This window comes from Hylobates moloch, unplaced genomic scaffold (assembly GCF_009828535.3).
Source record: "Hylobates moloch isolate HMO894 unplaced genomic scaffold, HMol_V3 SCAFFOLD_5, whole genome shotgun sequence".
NCBI lineage: Eukaryota > Metazoa > Chordata > Mammalia > Primates > Hylobatidae > Hylobates > Hylobates moloch.
The window spans coordinates 17,225,895-17,248,639 of NW_026652280.1; the positions used below are offsets into that span (position 1 = coordinate 17,225,895).

The window sequence follows — 22,745 nt, forward strand, 5'->3', positions numbered from 1 at the left end:
AGTGAGCTGAGATCATGCCACTGCACTCCAGCCTGGTGACAGAGCAAGACTCTGTCTCAAAAAAAAAAAAAGACATTTCACAGTTCCCCGACCAATAAAACACATTTATATATTACAAAACTCAAGTTTCCACTGAGTTTGGGCCCCTAGGAGGGTGACTGCTGCATTCCATAAGGATATAGGACAATTCTAGGACATGGCAGCTCAGAACTGGGCCCTGACATTGGGAGTCCCACTGTGTAAATGTGGAACCATTTACTCTGAATAAACACTATTGGTGTATATCTCCTGAAACATAATTTTTTAAAAATTAAAAATTATGTCTTCATTTTTTGCTAATCATAACAGATACTTACAGAAATGCTCTAAAAGCTTTAAACATGCTTATTCCACTTTCCAGAATATATAAAGAACTTTCAAAACTCAATAAGAAAACAATTAAAAACAAACAATCCCAGCCCTTTGGAGGCCAGAGTGGGAGGACTGCTTGAGGTCAGGAGTTTGAAACCAGCCTGCATAACATAGCAAGACCCTCTCACTACAGAAAAATTAAAAAGTTAGCTGGGCATGGTGGCACATGTCTAGGCCCAGCTATCCAGGAGTCTGAGGTAGGAGGATCAATTGAGCCTGGGAAATTGAGGCTGCAGTGAGCTGTGATCACACCACTGCATTCCAGCCTCAGTGACAGAGCGAGACCCTGTCTCACAAAAAGAAAGAAAAAAAATGAGCAAAAGATTTGAACATACTTCACCAAATAAGAGATAAAGATAGCCAAATAAGCACACGAGAAGGTATCCAGTCACAAACTGAAATGAAAGCCACAGTGAGATACTATACACCTATAAGAATGGCAAACATTAAAGCAAACCAGCAAATAACTGATGATACCAAATGCTGGTGAGGATGTGGAGCAACTAGAACTCTCATGCATTGCTGACGGGAATGCAAAATGGTACAGACACTTTTTCGAAAACAGTTTTGCAGTTTCTTATAAAGTTAAACTGATATTTACCGTACGATCTCATAATCCCACTCCTGGATATTTACCCAAGAGAAGTGAAAGCACACATCCACACGAGTTTTTATAGTAGCTTTATTTGTAATCTCCCCAAACAGGAAAGAACCCATATGTTGGTGAATAAACTGCAGTACATCCATACAATGGACTACTACTCAGAAATAAAATGGAACTACTGGTGTACCCACTGATGGATCTCAAGGACATTATGTGGAAAGAAGCCAGACTCAAATGGCTATGTGCTGTGTAACTCTATTTACACGACAAATTGGAAAAGGTGAAACTATGGGAAGAGAGAACAGATAACGGTTGCCAAGGGCTAGGGGTAGTGGGGAAGGGACTGACTGAAAAGGGAAACGGGAACTTTGGGATGTTGAAATATTCTATATCTTGACTGTGATGGTGGTGGTTACACAACTATGGATTTTTGTTAAAACTCATAAAACTATATATCTAAAAAGGGTGAATTTTACTGTATATAACAAACTCAATAGACCTGATGTAAAAAATGTTTATTTTTCCACTGACAGAGTAAGTATTTAGAGAAAGCTCTTCTAAGAACTTTAAACATTCATTTTAATGGTTTCTTTGTCATTGAAAGAGAGAGGCTATAAAAGCCAATAAAAATGAATTTGCTTCTTCATTTTAGGGTAAGATGTTTTACTGCTGCTGCTTAAATGGAGACAGTCTCTAAGAGCCTCACCATAAGAATGTCGTTTTTCTCACGACTTAAAGTCTATGCAGCCTTTGTTTCCTGGGCTATCCCTGCCCGTGAGAAACCAAGAGCCTGGGTGAGAGCGAAAGCTTTCATTGGACTCCAGTGCCCTCCTGAAGGGGCCTGGACCTATAATGCCACCTTCTCTGAGCCGGTGGTCAATTTGTTATTCTTCCCAAATGGGGAGAGGCACCAGGAACACCAAGAGAAACTAGCCCACATAGCCTTTCAACCTTCACATCCGGCTATTCTTTGCGCCCTACATGTTGCCTACACTGATGCCCATTTTAATCACAGTCTTTTAAGACAGTATAACGTGAAGTTATATTGGGTAAGTCTACTTCCCTCAGTGTGTCATGTCAGAAGATGACAACTTTTGGGTCAACCATCACAGTCCTGTCAACTGTCTGTGGAGAAGGTGCGTCCCTCCGACCTAGTTGCAAAGAGTGGGAAGGTGTCCCAGGTGGGCAGCAGAGCTTGGTTATAGTTACGTGGTCCGATGTGATGACTGAGATGGCTCCTGAGCCCAGGAATGAACAAGTGTCAGAGACAGGGAGGGAAAGTGGTGTAGGACAGCCAGATCCCTACTACTGGAATCTTCTAGGAACTGCCAGTGAGTGCTTGGTTGTCCCTCATCCCACGTCATCCTCACACCAGCCCTAAAGACTAATATTAGTACCTTCTGTTTACACATGTTGAAAACAAGGCTAAGAAGTGATGTAGCTGCACAAGATAAGTCCACAAGTCACGGCGCTGAGTCATGAACCAGGTCTGTCTGCAAGACGTCTGATTTTCTATCACACAGGGAAGAGGGTAGTGTCACCAGCTCCTTGGTTAGTATGAAGATCTGGTAACAGGCCCGTAATTTTGTCATTTTAACTTTTATACTACTGGTCATCTTAAAGATTTTTTTAAAGCATTCCTGTATCCCAGTTTTATGAATGGGATCAAGGAAAGAGATGTTAGCCTAGCATGAGTTTCAACTTCACCCTGGGGTCAGGATAACTGGGGTAAGATTGAGGTAGGAAGAGAGAAAACTGGACTCACAGCTGTGCAGAGCCATGCGGGTGGGTCAGGAGGAGCAGCAAGTCTTGTGGGTGTGCCTGCCCACTGGGACATTTATTCGGTCCTCTTCTTTGTTGAAACCTTGGGGGACATAGGGTGGTTTTGCCGCAGTACGCAGTTCTGCAGTGGGGCAGCCATGGGGGTGTCGGTCCAGGGTGGCTCCCCCTGCACTGCTCAGCTTGAGTGATCCCACCTAGACCCTGCCTGTGCTCACTGCTGACACCGCCACTGCCCAATATCAGGTCCTGCCTTTTCTCTGGCAAAGCTTTAGTGGTTGCAAGACTTCACCGGGAGGGCTCTGGGGATCAGAAATTCCACCGACAGCCCCTTCCCAGAAGCCTCCTCTGGCACTTGGAGCAGAGCATTGTCTCATCTTCTCCGCTCCGAACCCTCCAGCGCTCCTCATCTCCTTTCCCAGGTGCTCAGGGCCCTGCCACTAAAAGCACACTCAATAAACATGATGATTTATCAACAGAGTGTTTGGGGCTTTGAATGCTTTGTCTCCTTTTCCAAAAGCGGGTTATGCAACTTGTGCCCAGCGCACCCCACAGCAATGCACAAGACTCACATGCCATCAGAGACTGTCAAAGAGCAAACAACTCAAAACTACGTTTCTTCTACCAAAGACAGCACCTTTGCTCAAGCTCACCCTTGTATAATCATAACAAGATTTTGTTTGTTGAGCTGGGGTGAAGGGTGAACACTAGATCTTTTATCTGTTTATATGCAGGTTCCTCTACCCCAAGGTATCTCAGCAGTTTTCTTGATTTTAGAAGTTGTTACTTTTCAATTTTCTGTGCCAAAGGAATGCGGAAGTAGTACAGTAGGCTCAATTCCCAAATCACCTATATTTGGCTCTGGAAGGAATTTTGACACAGCACTTAAATATGAACGTGGGTGTCCCTTCCATTGTGGGAATCTATAGTGGTGTGCATTAAGGGAATTCAATCACCAGAGAAGGAGCTACTCGCTGGTTAGGGGCTGGGACATGTTCCTCTTTTGTTCCCAGAATGCACTCTTCTCTGCAGCATTTTACTCTATGCAGTGTCCTGTGGTGGACAGATGGCAAGGGGGCCATCTTCCCCTCCGTGTGTCCACCCCCTGCCCTCTCATTCCCCGCAACTCTTCCCATGGGGGGGATGTGCTGTTCCCCCACCCCCTGGATCTGGGCTGCCTTTGTGACCTGCTTTGGCCCACAGAATGTGGCAGAAGTGACAGCATGCCAGTTCAAGCCTAGGCCTCAAGAAGCCTGGTAGGTTTCTGCTTGCTCTCAGGCTCAACACCACCATGAGAGCATGCCCGGCTAGGTGGCTGGAAGGATGGGGGACAGGTGGAGAGCACACAGCCTGGCCCAGCCAACTAGCCGGGTCATTGTAAATGGGTAAGCAAACCAGGCCGGGCGGGACCAGGCCTGAAGAACCACCCAAGCTGATCCAACCCATAGAATTGGGAGCTAAGTAAGTGGTGGTTTCTATTCTTGTTTTTTTTTTGTTTTTGTTTTTTTACACTGGAGTGCACTGGCCCAATCAAAGCTCACAGTAACCTTGAACTCCTGGACTCAAGCATCCTCCTGCCTCAGCCTCCTGAGTAGCCAGGACTGCAGGTGCACACCACCATGCCCAGATAAGTTTTGTATTTTTTGTAGAGACGAGGTCTCACTCTGTTGCCCAGTTTGATCTCTAACTACTGTCCTCAAGTGATCCTCCTGCCTTGGCCTCCCAAAGCACTGGGAGGCATGAACCGCTGTGCCTGGCCAGTGGTGACTATCTTAAGCCACTAAGTCTTTGGGTGGTTTGTTACACTGAAATAATCCCATTTTCCCCACCACATGAAGGTTCTGATCTATCACATTCAAACTGCCCTTGAGAAATTCATTCTTCCTTCCGACAGCTGAGTAAAATGTGAGTAGGAAACATGATACTCCATTTCCGTTTCAACTGTTTCACTGGGTACCCAGGCTGTATTTTAAGAAATTTTTGTGAAATCAACAGCATATATATTATCAAAGCAAGTATTTTCTGTCCCTAGTCTGTGGTCCAGGGAACCAGCAATAAGATACAAATGAACGGTTGACACCATACCATAAAGATTAGGAATAAGCATATCATAAAGATTAGCAATAAGTTGAATCACGATTTTACAGTGAGCCCAGTTTTAGCAAGCCATAAAAAGGATTTTATGGTCAAACATAAGCTTAATATAATCTCTTTATCATGTTCCCCCTAATAACTGTTCATTATTGCTTCAGTTCATTTTGTTTATACTTGTCACATACATCTCTATAGTACACAGACACAGACTTAGACTTTCTATACATTTCTTAGCATTGAGTTGCCTTTGGATCAATACAGAATTAGCAGGGATCAGTGCAGGAAAGAATATTACCTTTTTCTGAAAGTAGAGTCTTACTTGTATATATAGCACCTTTGATTTAAGGATCTCAAGGTACTTTAACATTCACTGTAGCATCCTTCTAATATCTCTGGGTAGGGAAACTATTATAAATTATCATTATTGCCTTTTTATAGAGGGAAAAAATAAAAGCAAACAAAAGCGAAGTGCTCAGTGAGATGACAGTCACAGCAGAAACTCGATTTTCCGCTCAGCATTCTACTTTGTGAACTGTAGCTCTGTAATATATTCCATATCAAAAGGTATAATGGTTTCCTCCATTTGTATAACATCTCTCTGTGGATGATGTTAAGTAAAAGGGCAGGAATGATGGTAAATTCCCACCAACGGATCCTCCTGGCTGTGCAGTTATTTCCTGCAGTTCTTTATGTTGGCTAATGAGTCTCATAAATTACAGAACTGTCCTGTGCTTCTCCACTGAAAATCCTAATCGACCGCTACCACCCCAGCATTTCCAGCAGGAGGGAAAAACCAGTGACCCACAGTCATGCTCTTCAGCTGGGCATTTGTGGCCAATAAAGTCTGAGCAGTGACCTCTATTAGTGCTTTCTTTTATAACCTACCAGATGTGCAAAATTAATTTTAACTTGCTTGCGTATTTTTGCTTTTCCCCAATATTTGCGGGGAACCAGTGCTCACGGGGTAACAAAAGATAAAACCACCCAGGGGATTTCCTTCCATCTGGAGCGTCCTCTAGGTTTCTCACAAAGGGGATGATGCCAAGAGAAAGGCACCTTTAGGATAATAAGTTTTCTTAAATTCACAACATGCAGATTTGGCTTTACATTTAAATGCATTGGAAAATGGAATGTTTTCCACTTCCACAAGGCTAACCCACAGATGCACGATTATTTACGAATAAAAGAGGATCTATTTATGCTATTCTTATCTAGACAAAGGAAATGCAAATTCAAATTTCAACTTTATACTTCCTTGAACTTCCCGGGCCCTTTCTTTCCAGGAGCCCCATGTCCTGTTCATTTTCTCCATCTTTTCCAGAGAGACCTCTAGAATAAGAAGAATGCCAAGCTGCAGCAACTTGGAGTTTTAGAAATTTGGTTACCAACTACCTGAGTGCCTCTGCCAGCATGGATAAATTAACCACCTAGGGGGTAAGGTCACATACTGAGCTTAGTTCTGCTTAAGGACCGACACAAACTTAAAAACATTCAGGAGAAAAAAATAGGGTTTCCTTTTTTCTTTCTTTTAGAAAAATGAGAATACAGAACATTTTTCAGAATATGAAAGTCCCACCACATGTTCCTAGCAACTTAGCAACTATCTCCAGGCCTCACATGTTTAGCCTTTTCCCAAAAGTGTTTACAATGAACACACACTGGGAAAGCCGTCTCCAAAACACTGTGAGAAGGGGCACAAAAGAAAATATGTAAAGCAGGCCAGCGTGGGGGCTCACGCCTGTAATCCCAGTACTTTGGGAGGCCGAGGCTGGAGGACTGCTTTAGCTGGGGAGTTTGAGACCAGGCTGGGTAACATGGTGGGACCGTATCTCGGGGGGGGGGAGTGGGGGTGAGGAAGCTGGGCGTGGTCTGCAGCTGTGATCCCAGCTACTCCGGAGGTTGAGGTGGGAGGATCACTTGGATTGCTTGAGCCCAGGAGTTAGAGGCTGCAGCGGGCTATAATTGCACAACCGCACTCCAGCCTGGGCCAGAGCCAGGTTGTCAAAAAAAGGGGAAAAAAAAAAAAAAAAAAAAGCAAAAGAGAAAAGAAAGAGACCCTCACCTTTAGGAGAATTTTTGAGAAAACCTTTAAATTAAAAAAGAGGGAGGAAAGATATCAAGACAAGTTATGAAAAGGAATACAAATATGGGGGGAAAACAGACCCCCCCTACAGAACAGGATAGTCATAAAAATAGCTGTCATAGTGCCACAAATTACTGCTGCGAGTTTGAGGAGTGGCAGGGGAGACATCTGCCCCAGTGCGGGGGGGGCTGCTGAGCATTCGTGGGCATGGGGACAGTCCTCATCAACTCACTTCCTGAAAAGCCCATTTCCTGGAAGGCAAAGTGGGCAGAGAATGCTGGGTGGTCTTCCTCGACTGTACCAATCGATCCCTGGGTGGCCGGGGCTGGGGCAGAGGCTGCGGTGCTGCCCCTCGCGAGCCCTGGCTCTGAGCTTCGGGCTCCCAGCCGCGGGGGGCGCTCAAGCCTTGGCCCCGCCCTGCTCCTGCACCGGCCTCGAGGCCTTCTCCGGCTCCCGCAGCCCCTCGGGGCCGCCGCACGGGTCCGGGAAGCGCAGGCCGTTCCCCGCGAAGGAGTCGCGCCGCGCCAGGGTCTCCTCCTGCACCGGGCGGCCCACGGGCTCCGCAGCCGCCGCCGCGCCCTCCTGCGAGGTCTGGCTGACGTAGACCACGATGATGTCGCCCTTGAAGTTCATCACCTGCCCGCTGGAGATGAACGTGGAGTTACTGTTTCCAGTCACATTTCCTGCGGGGAGAGGAAGGGAGAACACGGGGAGGGTGAGTCAGCGCCCGGGGGGGCAGGGTCTCCCGAGAGGAAGGTTCTGGGGAGTGGAGGGCGGCTCCCTGGATTCCCACAGCCCCGGGCCACAGGGAACCACGCTGTCACCCTCCAGGCCCACTGAGGTGGAGGAGGGCGGGGCAGAGAGAAGAGGAGGAGAAGAGAAAAAAGACAAAAGAAGTAAAAAGAGGCGGGGAGAGGAAGAGAGGAGAAAAAGGAGTGGAGGAGGGAGGGGGGAAGGGGGAGAAGAGGGCTAGGAAGAGGAGGCGGAGGAGAGGAAAGAAAGGGGAGAGGAAGAGGAAGGAGAGAGGAAGAGGAAGGAGAGAGGAAGAGGAAGGGGGGAGGAGGAGGGGAGGAAGAGGAGGAGGAGAGGAAGAGAAGGAAGAGGAGAGGAGGAACACGAAAGGAGGTGAGAGGAAGAGATGAGAAATGAGCAACCCTGGGGCAGACTCATGCTTTACCATTTGCCTGTGAGGTGGGACTCTGGGATACTGGCAAGAGAGCACACCAGGATTACAGAATTACAGACAAGATTCAGATGTTACAAAAGAGTGTGTGTGTGTGTGTGTGTGTTCAACAGAACAAGCACAGCTAAGGGAGGAGACCTCAGTCTGCTCTCCTCTCTGGACTCACATCTGAGGCCCCATCACCCTGGGTGCCTTGGTTCCTCGTGGTCCCTAACAGCTCAGCCCTGGAGGATCATGGGGCCATGTGGGCTCAGTTTTCAGTAGAGATTAATCCACTTCCTTAATATTAAAATTACTTCCAGAAGCAAAATAGATTCACAAAACTAAAATGGAAAAAAAAAGTCCTATAAACCACTTTTCCCTTCTGAACTCTGAAGGGTGTTTTGTCCCTAGGGGTAGTTCTAGCATCATTTCTTTGTGGGTGACTAGATGTGGCCAGTCTTTAAGCAATGGACCTTTTGAAAAACAAACAGAAAGTCCAACAAATGTTAGGAAACCTGCTAGCTTTTATGATTCTTCCATTTTAAAGACAAATTTCCTAGACTTCAGTCTAGGAAAGTGCCACAAACCAAGCAGATCTAGAAACACCCCAACACTCAGCATCACAAACAGAATCCTTCCATTTGATCAAGGGCCAGGAATGTAAAAATGGCTCCTCATGATTCACCACCTCTTTCTTCTCCATTGTGACGCAGCTTAGTAATAATTCATACAAATAAAATGAAGTTTTTGTTACCACTCCACATGAGATTTTCCTCAAATTTGGAAGGCATGTTTTGGATGGCCTGACTAAAATACCGATAGGCATGTAGGAAATTCCTTTGAGGAGCCTTCCCCTGACCTACTGGGTACCTCTAGAGAAGCCAAGACCAAAACACAAGGAAAAGCCCATGAAAACACAAGGATTTCAAGTACAAGCAACAAATCCAAAGTCTTGGAAGGAGGTCTGTGCCTCATGCTGTTTTTCCCATAGGCAGTTGTGTGGGATGTCCTTCAAGATGGGCAGGCAGGACTTGTCTAAGAACCCCCAATCAGCATGAGGGAGGCCTGCTGGCATTCCTGTTTACCACCTACCCAGCACATTCTCCACCCCCTCTCCACACACTGCCAGGCATGCAGTGTACTTCAGTGAGGGTCTACTCACCACTGTATCTACGCCCTTTTGCTCCCACCACTTACCAAGTTCCTTCTCAAGTCTGTTGTCACCAGATAAACTTGTCAGGAAATTTAATTAAATATTAGGTAAAGCAGTGAAATATTAGTGAGAAAAAATGGGAAATGTTTCTATGAAAACTAAAGTGAATGCTTTGCAAGGACCCAAAGTAAAAAAAAACAACAACAACATACAAACAAAATGAAACAATCACCACAAACCGTTCAACTGGTGTGGTGGTGTAGGCAAGGAAACTATGAAGAAAGAAAGAAAAAGGAAGGACTTCTGGTTTCAAAATGGCGGCACAGAAGCAAGCTGGTTCCACTCCCCCCACAGAAAACCAAAACAAAATACACAGCACCGACATTATCACTCAAAATATTCTAGAACACAAATATGACAATGAGACAGTTCCCAGGGCCACAGAGAAGTAAGAAAGGAAGAAAAAGAATAGGAAAAGGAAATAATAAAACTCCAGAAGGATTTTGCTCTCAAATATCTGTAATTTCTCATTTCACACTGAAGAAATCGAAACTGGAAATTAAGGTGGTGTGGTTAATGTAAAAAGGGCTCAGGAGGCCGGGCACGGTGGCTCACGCCTGTAATCCCAGCACTTTGGGAGGCCGAGGTGAGTAGATCACCTGGGGTCAGGAGTTCAAGACCAGCCTGGCCAATATGGCGAAACCCTGTTTCTACTAAAAATACAAAAATTAGCTGGGCATAGTGGTGGGCACCTGTAATCCCAGCTACTTGGGGGGTTGAGGTAGGAGAAGCGCTTGAACCCAGGAGGCGGAGGTTGCAGTGAGTCAAGATCGCGCCACTGCACTCCAGCCTGGGTGACAAGAGCAAGACTCTTGTCTCAAAAAAAAAAAAAAAAAAGGGCTCAGGAAACTACAATCAGCCAGTACATACAGCCTTATACTATAAAATAATCAGTGTGTAACTATAAGGTATATGTTTTAAGTAAAAAAAAATTTATGATATGAACTTGTAAGATGACATTTTTAAGTAACTCAGCAACTGCTGACCAGGGGCTGATAAAAAGGCTTCTACTGTAGCAGCAACAGAAGAAGTAGGCATAGCAACACAGTCAAGTCTTCCTATTTGAGAGATTACTACTTGGTTAATAGAAAACGTCAAAGTGAAAAATAAAAAGTACATGGAATAGGACATTCAATTTTTAAAAAATGCACATACAATGAAAATTCTATTCTGATTAAAAACATACCATGTTTATTTAATAAAATGAGCAATTTAAAGTTGCTTAGATGTATGATTATTCTTGACCTAGTTCCTCTAGTTTTAATATACACCATGACACAAACAGAGAAATCTATGAGGAGGATAAAGAAGAGATGAGATTAAATGCAAAACCATCCATCATGAGGTGTTCCCACTACAACATCATTGCCTGCTGGTTCTGTTGTTCTTCAGTATCATGTAAAGCTACACAGAGGACATCTTCAGCCACTGCATGATTGATTTATGGTTTTGAATTTGTTCTCATCTCTTCTTTATCCTCCTCACTGATTTATCTGCTTATGTCATGGTATATATTATTTCTCTGCCATTTTAAATTTTATTTTTCAACAAATCATCATGAATCCATTGTTGTTTACTTCTTTCTTGTGAGAACCTTTGATGAGTCTGAACCCTGGTAAAACCTATGGTTTGTGTAAAGTCTTTCATTTTGAGAATTTCATTCCATGCCATTGCTACATGGCAAACAGTATCTTTGATACTGATAACCTAAATATTCTATAGGACCTATATTCATTTTTGTTTTCTTTTTTCAGATGGACCTCAAACCCTTTTGCCTAAGTAGAATATCTAAACATTTCAGAATCCTTTGTTTCATGGACTGAACCAAGAATATTATTGTTGGGGAACTAAGCGCGGTGGCTCACACCTGTAACCCTGGCACTTTGGGAGGCCGAAGTGGGTGAATGCTTAAGCCCAGGAGTTGGAGACCAGCCTGGGCAACATGGTGAAACCCTGCCTCTATGAAAAATACAAAAAAGTTAGTTGGGTGTGGTGGCACACGCCTGTAGTCACAGCTACTTGGGAGGCTGAGGTGGGAGGATCACCTGAGCCCCGAGATGCTGAGGCTCCAGTGATCTGTGATCCTGCCACTGCACTCCAGCCTGGGTGACAGAGTGACCCCCATCTCAAAAAAATATATATTATTTTTGGAAGGCCATGAAGCTTGTGGAAGGGCAAAAACTAGGCCTTTAAATTCCTGACCATTGGCCAGGCACGGTGGCTCACGCCTGTAATCCCAGCACTTTGGGAGGCCGAGGCGGGTGGATCACGAGGTCAGGAGATCGAGACCATCCTGGTTAACACGGTGAAACCTGGTCTCTACTAAAAATAAAAAAAATTAGCTGGGTGTGGTGACAGGCACCTGTAGTCCCAGCTACTCGGGAGGCTGAGGCAGGAGAACGGCATGAACCCAGGAGGCAGAGCTTGCAGTGAGCCGAGATCATGCCACTGCACTCCAGCCTGGGTGACAGGGTGAGACTCTATCTCAAAAAAAAAAAAAAAAAATTCCTGACCATTAAGATGTAAAGGACAGTTACCTAGAAAGATTTAGGAGATTCTAAAACAAGTTTATTCTTCAAGTGTTTCTTTAACAAAGCTAAAATTAATGACAAAAACAACCATCGGTCAAGTCTATCCATGCATGGTGACTCTTGTGAGATACAGTAAACTGACAGACACCAGACACTAAACTTTTTTTTAAAAAGTTATACTGATCTGCCAATCACAATACGTGGCAATTCTTAAGTGGCAACAGAGTGGTCGCCATGGGCCTGTGCAGCTGCACAAGGCCTTATGCTCTGAAGAGCTCCATGTTGGGTTAAATGCTTTGCTGTCATCATGAAATTCTTATTAATTTTTGCAAAAGGGGAAGATTTTTCATTTTCCACTGGGCTATGTCAGTTATGTTACCAGTCCTGAAGGTGCGGGCAACTCTTAGGAGCATTACTCTGGGAACTTTCCCCACTGAGGCTCCAATCTAGCACTACCGTTTTCGGAAGTAACATCTTGTAAGTTGGACATTTTTCAATATTACGGAAGTGTTTGCTAATCAGATTTTCTCTACTAAATATTCAGTAAAACTGAGTTGTAGAAGCTCTCCACTTATGCTCTAAAATACTGATCCTGTGATGTTTCCCTCATGTTCAAGCCACCCACCCCTTGCTGCAAAACACCAACTTTCTGATGGAAAACTGGGGCCTGTCCTTTGCGAATGGGTCTACTGATTGTACCAACTGTATCCTGAATGCTTTACCTACAATTTCTAGTTTTGGGTTCTTTAACGTGGAATGAGAACCAAAAGTCACTTGCCAAAAAGCAGTCTAAGTGCAGGAGCCTTCTAGAGTTTTCTTCCTTCCACCTTTCACGGTTGTCTCATTCACCTCAACTTCAATACCAAAAAGGTTTTAGCAATTCATTCCCTGAATCATCCCAAAGTATTCAATAGTTTTCATAGAAATAATCGTGATTATCAAACTCATTTTTTTCTTGCCAGTTAACATAATAGTTAATGTTTTAAATGACAAGATCAGCTCACACTCACAGAACTGGGAGCACCCATGGACTTTAGAAAACATGGCCATTCAGCAGGTGGGAGCAGAAGGGTCTGGCTATTCCAGAGTGACCCAAGAGTTGTGAATAATCAGTGTGCTATGAGCTTCAGTCAGCTTCCTGGGCGGGTGTGGGTTAATCTGTGGGTTGAGTGGAGATAGATTGACTACCTACTGCAATAATAACAGTAACAGAAGCAACACTCTCCATGCAGAATTGACTAAGTCCTCTCTCCAGGCCAGGTCGGCTGCATCACAAACACCAGCTTGCAGGTGTTCTGCATGTGAGCACGCCAGGTTTCTGTGGTTGGTTTTTTTCCCCTCTACCGACTGACACTGTTTCAAGGATGAAAACTCTTCTTTTTCCATGGCATGTCATAATCCAGATTCGCTGGAAAGCAATCTAATGACATTCAATGTCAGCGTGGTGCTTCAGTCTCTGAAGAGCAGAGGTGAGTAAGTGGTGACTAGAGGGATGGAGGTATTAATGGCTGCCTGAATTCAGGAGGGGCAGAAATGTGGGGCAGAGGAGAGAATAGCTCTTGGGTCTTGTCCTGAGACTTGGCCCTCACTAGTGGTGAGAATTTAGGACAAACCACCTAACTCTCCCGATCTGTATCAAGCTGTGCTGCCCTGGCAGTGTGCAACTGCGTAGAACAAGCAAATATTAATAATACGCATTTGCTAAATAAATGAATAAATGAGCACATGAATATCCAGCAGGATAGCATAAGGGTCAAACAAGATGATAGATTTGAAAATGCTAGGGAAATAGCAAAGAATCAGTCACAGGTGCAATGGTGGCATTCCTCCTCCCAGAAAGTAATATCAGCGCTCACGGAACTCCGAAGGACACGGAGATTCATGAAATACACTGAATAGTAGTATTATCTTTCCATCCCTGTCTTGTTAGAGGATCTCAGTGTGTCTTAAAGACTGAAAGGGCACTTTCTCTGGAAATCTAACCAACTTCTGTTTGCTCTGCCGAAGTCCTCAATCATTATGATTGTCTTTGGTTAGAACACTCATCTATATAATTCTACATTAAACCCCACAGTCTCATTTCTCATCACGCAAGTCTGCTGTGAGTTGAATGTGGCACCAGAGTAGATCAAGGCTTAGAATTAGTTGATAATATCCTTATCTAATAAGATACCTCAGTCCTGAACTGTCCTTGCTAAAAGTAAGAATTCCTTAACATTTGCTTTCTGTATTGCAGAACATATTAGTTGTTCACATCAGAGAGTTCACATCTGATCTGCGATGGTGACATCAATAGGTCACCATGTTGGCAGCTCTATAATCAGGTGGGTGCTGTGGGTCTCCTTTTCAACATGGTTCTCATGGTTTCTGCAGTTGATACGTATCCCAGGAGGGTAACTCTTCCAACTGAATGCCTAGAAACTCAACGGGGACCTCTGCAGTTAGCAGGGACCTCTCCCTTTTTGGTGGCTAGTAAAGGAGTATGAAAAGGGGAGGGACAGTTCAGATGAGGCTTACCCAAGATGGCCTAAAAAGATCCGGGGCTTAAGAGAATGAAGAAACAAGCTGCAGACTGGAAGAAATTATTTGCAAAAGCCATATCTGACAAAGGACTATTTCCCAAAATAAACAAGGAACTCTTAAAACTCAACAATAAGAAAACAAACAACCTGATTAAAAAACGGACCCAAGGCCTTAACAGACACCTCACCAAAGATATCCAGATGGCAAACAGGCATATGAAAAGATGCTCCATGTCATAGGGAAGTCATTAGGGAAGTGAGAATTTAAGCAACAGTGAGACACCACTACACACCTTTTAGAATGGCTCAGATCCAGAACACTGACAACACCAAATGCTGGCGAGCATGGGGGTGGGTGGCAGGAACTCTTATTCTTGGCTGGTGGGAATGCAAAAGGGTATAGCTGCTTTGGAAGACAGTTTGATGACTTCTTACAAAACTGAACATACGCTTATCATATGATCCAGCAATCATACTCTTTAGTATTTACCCAAAGGAGTTGAAAACTTATGTCCGCACAAAAATCTGCACACAGATGTTTACAGCAGCTGTAGTCATAATTGCCAAAACTTGGAAGCAGCCAAGAGTCCTTCAGTAAATGAAGGGATAAACAAATCCCCCATGTCCTCCACACAATGGAATATTATTTAGTGTTAAAAAGAAAAGAGCTGGCCCGGGCACGGTGGCTCACGCCTGTAATCCCAGCACTTTGGGAGGACGAGGCGGGCAGCTCACAAGGTCAGGAGATCGAGACCATCTTGGCTAACACAGTGAAACCCCGTCTCTACTAAAAAAAATACAAAAAATTAGCCGGGCGTGGTGGTGGGCGCCTGTAGTCCCAGCTACTCGGGAGGCTGAGGCAGGAGAATGGCATGAACCTGGAAGCGGGGCTTGCAGTGAGCCAAGATCGTGCCACTGCACTCCAGCCTGGGTGACAGAATGAGACTCTGTCTCAAAAAATAAAAAAAGAAAAGAGCTATCAAGCCGTGAAAAGACATGGAGGAAACTTAGATTCATAATGCCAAGTAAACAAAGCCAATCTGAGAAGGCTATAGAATGTATGATTCCAACTCTATGGCATTCTGGACCAGGAAAAACTATGGAGACAGTAGAAAGATCAGTAATTGCCAGGAGTTCAGAGAGAGGAAGGGGTGAGTAGAGCACAGAGGATTTGTAGGGCAGTGAAACTACTCTGTATGAGACTATCATGGTGGATGCATGCCAGGATACATTGGTCCAAACCCATAGAACGCACAACACAAAGAGTGGACCCCAATGTGTCAATATGTGCTCATCAAGTGCAGCAAATGTACCACTCTAGTGGGGGAGGCTGTGCATGTGTGGGGGGCAGGAAGAATATAGGAAATCTCTGTACCTGTCCCTCAATTTTCCTATGAAGCTAAAACTGCTCTAAAAAATAGTCTACATTAAAAACATGAAGACCAGAGGTTTTTTATAGGCATTGGTAGTCCATTAAGCCAAACCAGGCCTTGTCCCACCCCTCTTGCCTCCTCTCCTCGGGATCCCTTTCTGACAGCGTTCCCCTTCAAGGCTGCCTCTGACCTTTATTTGACATTTATTTTGCTTGCCAAAAAAAAAGATAGAGTTTGAAGCATGTGGAAGAAAAGGCTTTCCCCACAAGAGAAAGTGATAGTGAAAATAGTAACATCCCAAGACAACTGGCAGAAGAGAGGGGTCTCACCATAACCAGGGGACCATCACGCATTGTGCGTCCTACTGTCCCTCCTGTGGAACCTTCTGGACCAGGCCAGGCCTAGCTACTGCCTCTCCCTCAGCCAGAGTAGCCAATGATGCCAGGACTGTGCTTGTCCCTATTCTGTGACACACTGAGGATTCTCCAAGGCACAGTAAATAAATGAAATCAGCATCACCTGCACTGACTTAAGAGGAGACAGTGCGGCAGTTTAAGGTTGCACTGCAGCCCTGACCTCCTGGGCTCAGGTGATCATCCCACCTCAGCCTCCCGAGTGGCTGGGACTACAGGTACATGCTACCACATCTGGCTAATTTTTTTTTAATTTTTGTAGAGAAGAGGTCTATGTTGCCCAGGCTGGTCCCAAACTCCTGGGTTCAAGAGATCCTCCCACCTTGGCCTCCCAAAGTGCTGGGGTTACAGGTGGGAGCCACTGTGCCCTGGCCTGCAATTGGACACTTGAACCATGGCTTTGTCGCTTACTAGCTGTATGATCCTGGGTGAGGAACTTGTCCCATAGAATTTCTGTGAGGAATAAGAAGATAATACACACAAAACACTTAGTACCCGGTGACTAACGTCTATAGTATCACTGATAAAACTGTAACCTTCAGGCTATCAAACCAATCTTACAGGTCCCTGAACGCAATATGACTGATGGAATTTGAAGGCTACCCAAAAGTATGATTTGAAAGCCAGAATGACATGGGGATTTTTATTAAATATGGGAATTTGGAAGTGTTTCTAACAGTTAAGATGGATTAGTTGGCAGGGTGCGGAGGGTCACACCTGTAATCCCAGACAGTGAGGTGGTTTAGGGTACAAGCTTCATAATCAGACATTTGTTCTTGTTTCTTTGAGAAAGGGTCTTGCTTAATCGCCCAGGCTGGAGTGCAGTGGCGTGAACACAGCTCACTGCAGTCCTGACCTGCTAGGCTTGGTCGTCCTCTCACCTCAGCCTCCTGAGTGGCTGGGACTACACACCTTGGGAGGCCTAGGTGTGTGGATCTGTTTGAGCTCAGGAGTTCAAGACTAGCCTGGGCAGCATGACGAAACCCAGTCTCTAAAAAAAAAAAAAACACAAAAATTAGCAGGGTGTGGTGGTACAGGCCTGTTGTCCCAGCTACTCGGAAGGCTGAGATGGGAGGATGGCTTGAGCCTGGGGGGCGGAGGCTGCTGTGAGCCAAGATCGTGCCACTGCTCTCCAGCCTGGGTAATAGAGCCAAACCCTGTCTTAAAAAAAACTAAAAAAAAAATGGATTAGTTGACTTAACATTAATATTTAATGTGACTTAACCAGAAAAATGTTCAGGTAACTTGAGAGTGTTAAAAATAGCAAGTAAGTCAACAGAAACAATGAATCAGTGATGTCTCCCATCATAATCAGAATGATGCTTCTACTTTGTCCATGCTTGATATAGCAGGCTCTGTGGAATCTGCATTTCTCAGGCAGAAAGAACAAACTTAATTCTAAGAAAACAATCCCTGACAGAATTTACATTTTTGAGCAAGATAATGCATACCTTTCTTCTCAAAAGCTTATTATGTTGTTTAAAATGCCTAACATATGAACATTAAATCACAAGAACCATGCCAAATAATACCACCAAAGTATCATGTAGATTTTCTTCCAAGGAAGAGAACTAAAAATATACACAAATACACTGAAACTACCCAGGCTACATTGGGTTCTTTTGGAATTTTTTAAAAAACTTATATTTAACCCATATGCTTCTCATGTGATTTTCCTTTTTATGGAAATGTAAGTTCTGTTTCAGGCACTTAGAAGAAACTGGGTATGTGATGATAAGGGAAGGGAAACAGTATTTAATAGTTCCATTCTGAATCATGCTTGAAAATTACTTAGAAAGTCATACAGACCAAAGCCTTCCAAAATGAGCCCTATCGGTGCAGAAAGAAGGGAGACAGGATGAAATGAAGCAGAGTATATACAGTGACCACATTTTTTGTATATTTTGAAATAGTACATTGATGTTTTACAGCAATGAAAGCTGAATATTATCACCAAATAACCAAATTATGAAATATCTATTTTAACTTCAAGATTCAGGGCCAATGAACCAGTATCTGCCTTTACGAGATTTAGCTGAACGTGAAATGCAAGGTGGTGAATAGCATTCTAACAAGAGTGTGAAGAAAGAGATAGAAGGCTGTCCGCTGCTGGAGAGGAAGAAAGGAGGGGAGGTAAGTTTGGATAGGAAAATCTTTTTCTATACTCTCAGAATGGAAATAGATGGTCAACAACAGTCATTTCAAGAGAGAGAGTGGGACCAGGGATGGAGACTGAGGACAGGGGAGGATGAGGGGTCAGGCAGGTCTTCACTATCCCGTGTTCCTGGCTCCCAGGTGATGGCCTTGGAGAGTCTATGCCGCTAGGATGAACCAGCTCACCTGTGCTCTGTCATTTCTGCTTCCTCTGCCCAGGACACTAGGTGAGCCCAGGGCACTGAGTGAGCCCAGGGCAGCCAGTGCCAGCCCTTCCATCCCTCTCCTTCTCCAGCTCCCTAGAGCAGACCAAAGAACTGGGAGGCTGAGAGTGACTTGGGGGAACAAACAGGAGGCAGTGGTTTCATGTTCATCTATTTATTCCTGAATGGATGAATGAATGAGTGTATAAGCATCCATTCACTTAACATATTGAGATACTAGAAAGATTAGGCTATGAGAATTCCCCTTTTCTTTTTGCTTTTTTCTTTTTTTTTGAGACAGAGTCTTGCTCTGTCGCCCAGGCTGGAGTGCAGTGGCAAGATCTCAGATCACCTCCGCCTCCCTGACTCAAGCAATTCTCCTGCCTCAGCTTCCCAAGCAGCTGGGATTCCAGGCACGTGCCACCACGCCCAACTAATTTTTTTTTATTTTTAGTAGAGATAGGGTTTCCCCATGTTGGTCAGGATGGTCTTGAACTCCTGACCTAAAGTGATCTGCCCACCTCAGCCTCCCAAAGTGCTGGGATTATAGGCGTGAGCCACTGCACCCAACCAGAATTCCCACTAACTGGTTGTGGCTGCCTAGAGCTGGAGTGTTGATAGAGCATTGAGAGTATCCAGGCTGGTGAGAAAGACCCCAAGATTCATTACGAACAACAGTCCGCAGGTCAGAGATGGGGCAGGCTGTGGAAGGCCTGGATTTCTCAAATGATTGATTCCTTTTCACACGGTCCACTCCCTGGCATTAATCCCTACTTGTTTTTCAGGCTTTTTCAAGTCTCCGTGGCTCAGTGGACCTTCAATAAATTGGACCTTCAATAAATTAATTGAAAAACAAATAGGTATTCAGTGTTCATCAAGAATTGTTTGCAGCCATAGAAAAAGAAGAAAATCATGTCCTCTACAGCAACATGGTTGCAGTTGGAGGCCATTATCCTATGTAAATTAGTACAGAAACAGAAAACCAAACACTGCATGTTCTCACTTATAAGTGGAAGCTAAACACTGGGTATTCATGGACATAAAGATGGCAACAATAGACACTGGGGACTTCTAACTAGGCAGGGGAGGGAGGGAGAGAAACAAGGATTGAAGATACTGGGCTCACTGCCTGGATGACGAGATCAATCATACCCCAAACCTCAGCATCATACAATATACCCAGGTACAAACCTGCACATGTACCCTGAATCTAAGATAACAGTTGAAATAATTAAAAAGCAAAATGATTTTTAAAAGATAAAAAAAAAAGACCACCCTAACTTTCTCCAGCTCAGAAGTGACTGAAACTAACGAGTGGCTTCGGGAGCCAAAACCAAGCCACCAGCCAACAACAGACACATTAATCATAAGCAGTTATGGTTTATTTCACACGAAATAACTCTAGGGGCACAGTGAGAATGCGCCAATCTCCAGGTGAGAGGGCTTGTAACCAAGGCAACCATCACGTCATCAGGATTAGGCGTAACTTCAGACCTAAATTAAGGCATGGTTATTTAAGACATAACCAGAAGTATGCTTCCCCCTTCACTGATCTTTGCTAATCATTCTCCTTGCTTCTTAGGACTTATAACATGACTAAAATAGCATTAACAGCACTGGGTATTATGTTTTTTAAAGTTGTCTACACTTGCGGAGCCGTCTGAAAAATCATCATTCTCCTCACAAAGACGCTGGGACAGGAGATACTCTTCCCTAAAGAAAAAGTCCCCAGTCATTGTCATTTCTCCAGAAACCATTTGATGTGATTGTAAGTAAAAACAAACAAAAAATACTCTCATATAAAAATCCAAAAAACCCTTAAACAATGTCACATCAGCACAGTCCTGAGAGCACAGGGGCTTTGAGGGGACCACGGGGTAAGGCCTCTGTGGGACTGCTCACCTAATCTCCATCCTCTTTCACGCATTTTATAGAACGTAAATTGTGACTTTTTAAAAAACTACACAAAAAAGCAAGAATGAGAAAGTACTATTTTGACCAGAAACCATAAGGCCTGTTCATGGAGAAGTAATTGTGGAGAGAATAGCACAGCCTCCAAAATCAATCTGGCTGCCGCCTCTCCTCAGGCGAAAATTAATTTGGCCCGCTTGCTGGCGTCGACCACGGGCAGACTCTCTACGGATGTTTTGCATGGCTAAGCACCAGACGAAGACAGAAAAAGCAGTGTAAACTTTTTGCAAATTAACACCACTTAGTTGATGACACACTTTTTATTCCTTTTCTCCATCCCTAGATGGTTTAGTGCTAGAGAAATAAAAGATGATGAAAAACAGACTAGGCTACTGTTTTGACTCTTACAGGAGAGCAAAGATCGGGCTTTTTGTTTTATGGCATTAAAAGATCCATGTATCTCTCTCTCTCTTTAAATCTGGCCAACACTGTTCTTCCAAGAACTGCCGCTGATTTTCACACAGTGGCAACATTATCTTCCTGGTGTCACCCACTGAAAAACCGGTCTGCCCCTGACAGTGTGGCCAGGACCTGGCTGCCGCCAGAGACAGAACGTCAGCTTTCTCGCTCCCCACAGCCCAGGGTCCTGTCTGTCTCCACAACCAAGGGGAAGACAATAAACTGAGAGAGAAGAAATAGAACAGGCCAGGCGTAGTGGCTCACGCCTGCAATCCCAGCACTTTGGGAGACCGAGGCAGGTGGATCACCTGAGGTCCGGAGTTTGAGACCAGCCTGGCCAACATGGAAAAACTCCATCTTTACTGAAAATACAAAAATTAGCTGGGTGTGGTGGCATGCGCCTATAGTCCCAGCTACTCAGGAGGCTGAGGCAGGAGAACTGCTTGAACCCAGGAGGTGGAGGTTGTAATGAGCCGAGATCGTGCCACTGCCCTCCAGCCTGGGAGACAGAGTGAGACTTGGTCTCAAAAAAAAAAAAAAAAAAGAAAAAGAAAAAAGAAATAGAACAATGCAAACGAACAGCAAAGCCCAGTCATGGAGATTCCTTACAATCTTAAAAAATAAGAACAACTCTGAGATCCTCTGAGAAGAAAACATACCAGTTCTTTGAAAAATATCCCCAAACATATCTCCTCCTTTATTTTTGACTGAGAATTGCTATTACTGAATTTATACATCAGTAAATCTATGTAGCTGCAGCAAAACCACAAGCTTGAGGAACAGATTAAAGCCAGGAACCATCATTACCACGAGGCAAAACAGTCTCTGTGTTTAAGGCACAGATCTGGCTACCTCAGGGTTATAAAACAATTCAAAGACCGGCTGCTAGCACCACTTGCAGTCTAAATAAAGAAGCAGAGAAGAAAAAGCATCTCTGGAGAGGGGCGGCCTATGAATGGGCCTTTTAAAAATATGAGTTGGAGGATTCTGTGAAGCCCCTTAAATAGTATATATCCATATATTCGTTTTTCTGGAGGGAGTGTCTATAGCTTTCGGAAGATTCTCAAAGAGATCCCTGACCCTTCAAATGACAGATAATTCTCAGAACCAGAGCCCTCACTATCAGCTGCAAAGTCCTTTGTAACTACATGATAAAACAGATGGTGTTTTACCCTCATGGGAAAAAGTTATAATATTGTAATCGGTGGGTTGTTCATGCTCAGGCAGTGTTGCAGTGATACATCTTTATAATGATGTTAAATTGTTAATCTGCCTGGTTCCATAAATATATGATACATTGTGGTATAAAAGGGGCCTTTCCAACCTACAGAATGGGAGAAAATTTTTGCAACCTACTCATCTGACAAAGGGCTAATATCCAGAATCTACAATGAACTCAAACAAATTTACAAGAAAAAAACAAACAACCCCATCAAAAAGTGGGCAAAGGACATGAACAGACACTTCTCAAAAGAAGACATTTATGCAGCCAAAAAACACATGAAGAAATGCTCATCATCACTGGCCATCAGAGAAATGCAAATCAAAACCACAGTGAGGTACCATCTCACACCAGTTAGAATGGCCATCATTAAAAAAGCAGGAAACAACAGGTGCTGGAGAGGATGTGGAGAAATAGGAACACTTTTACACCGTTGGTGGGACTGTAAACTAGTTCAACCATTGTGGAAGTCAGTGTGGCAATTCCTCAGGGATCTAGAACTAGAAATACCATTTGACCCAGCCATCCCATTACTGGGTATATACCCAAAGGACTATAAATCATGCTGCTATAAAGACACATGCACACGTATGTTTATTGCAGCACTA

General features: G+C 44.2%; 1 protein-coding gene and 1 long non-coding RNA gene across 2 annotated transcripts in view; one reads left to right on the plus strand and one right to left on the minus strand.

The window, feature by feature from the left end:
- Positions 1–1,079: 1,079 nt before the first annotated feature.
- TNFRSF11A (TNF receptor superfamily member 11a) overlaps positions 1,080–22,745 on the minus strand; it is a 47,204-nt gene continuing 25,538 nt past the window's right edge. Inside the window, exon 10 of the mRNA XM_058439682.1 lies at positions 1,080–7,654. Within this exon, the coding sequence (XP_058295665.1) occupies positions 7,371–7,654 (284 nt within the window). The 3' untranslated portion in view covers positions 1,080–7,370. The remainder of the gene's footprint in view (positions 7,655–22,745) is intronic.
- LOC131383595 (uncharacterized) lies at positions 13,286–18,315 on the plus strand. Its single transcript, XR_009213737.1, has 3 exons — positions 13,286–13,349; positions 14,117–14,204; positions 18,182–18,315. It is a non-coding gene; the product is annotated as an uncharacterized LOC131383595 (long non-coding RNA).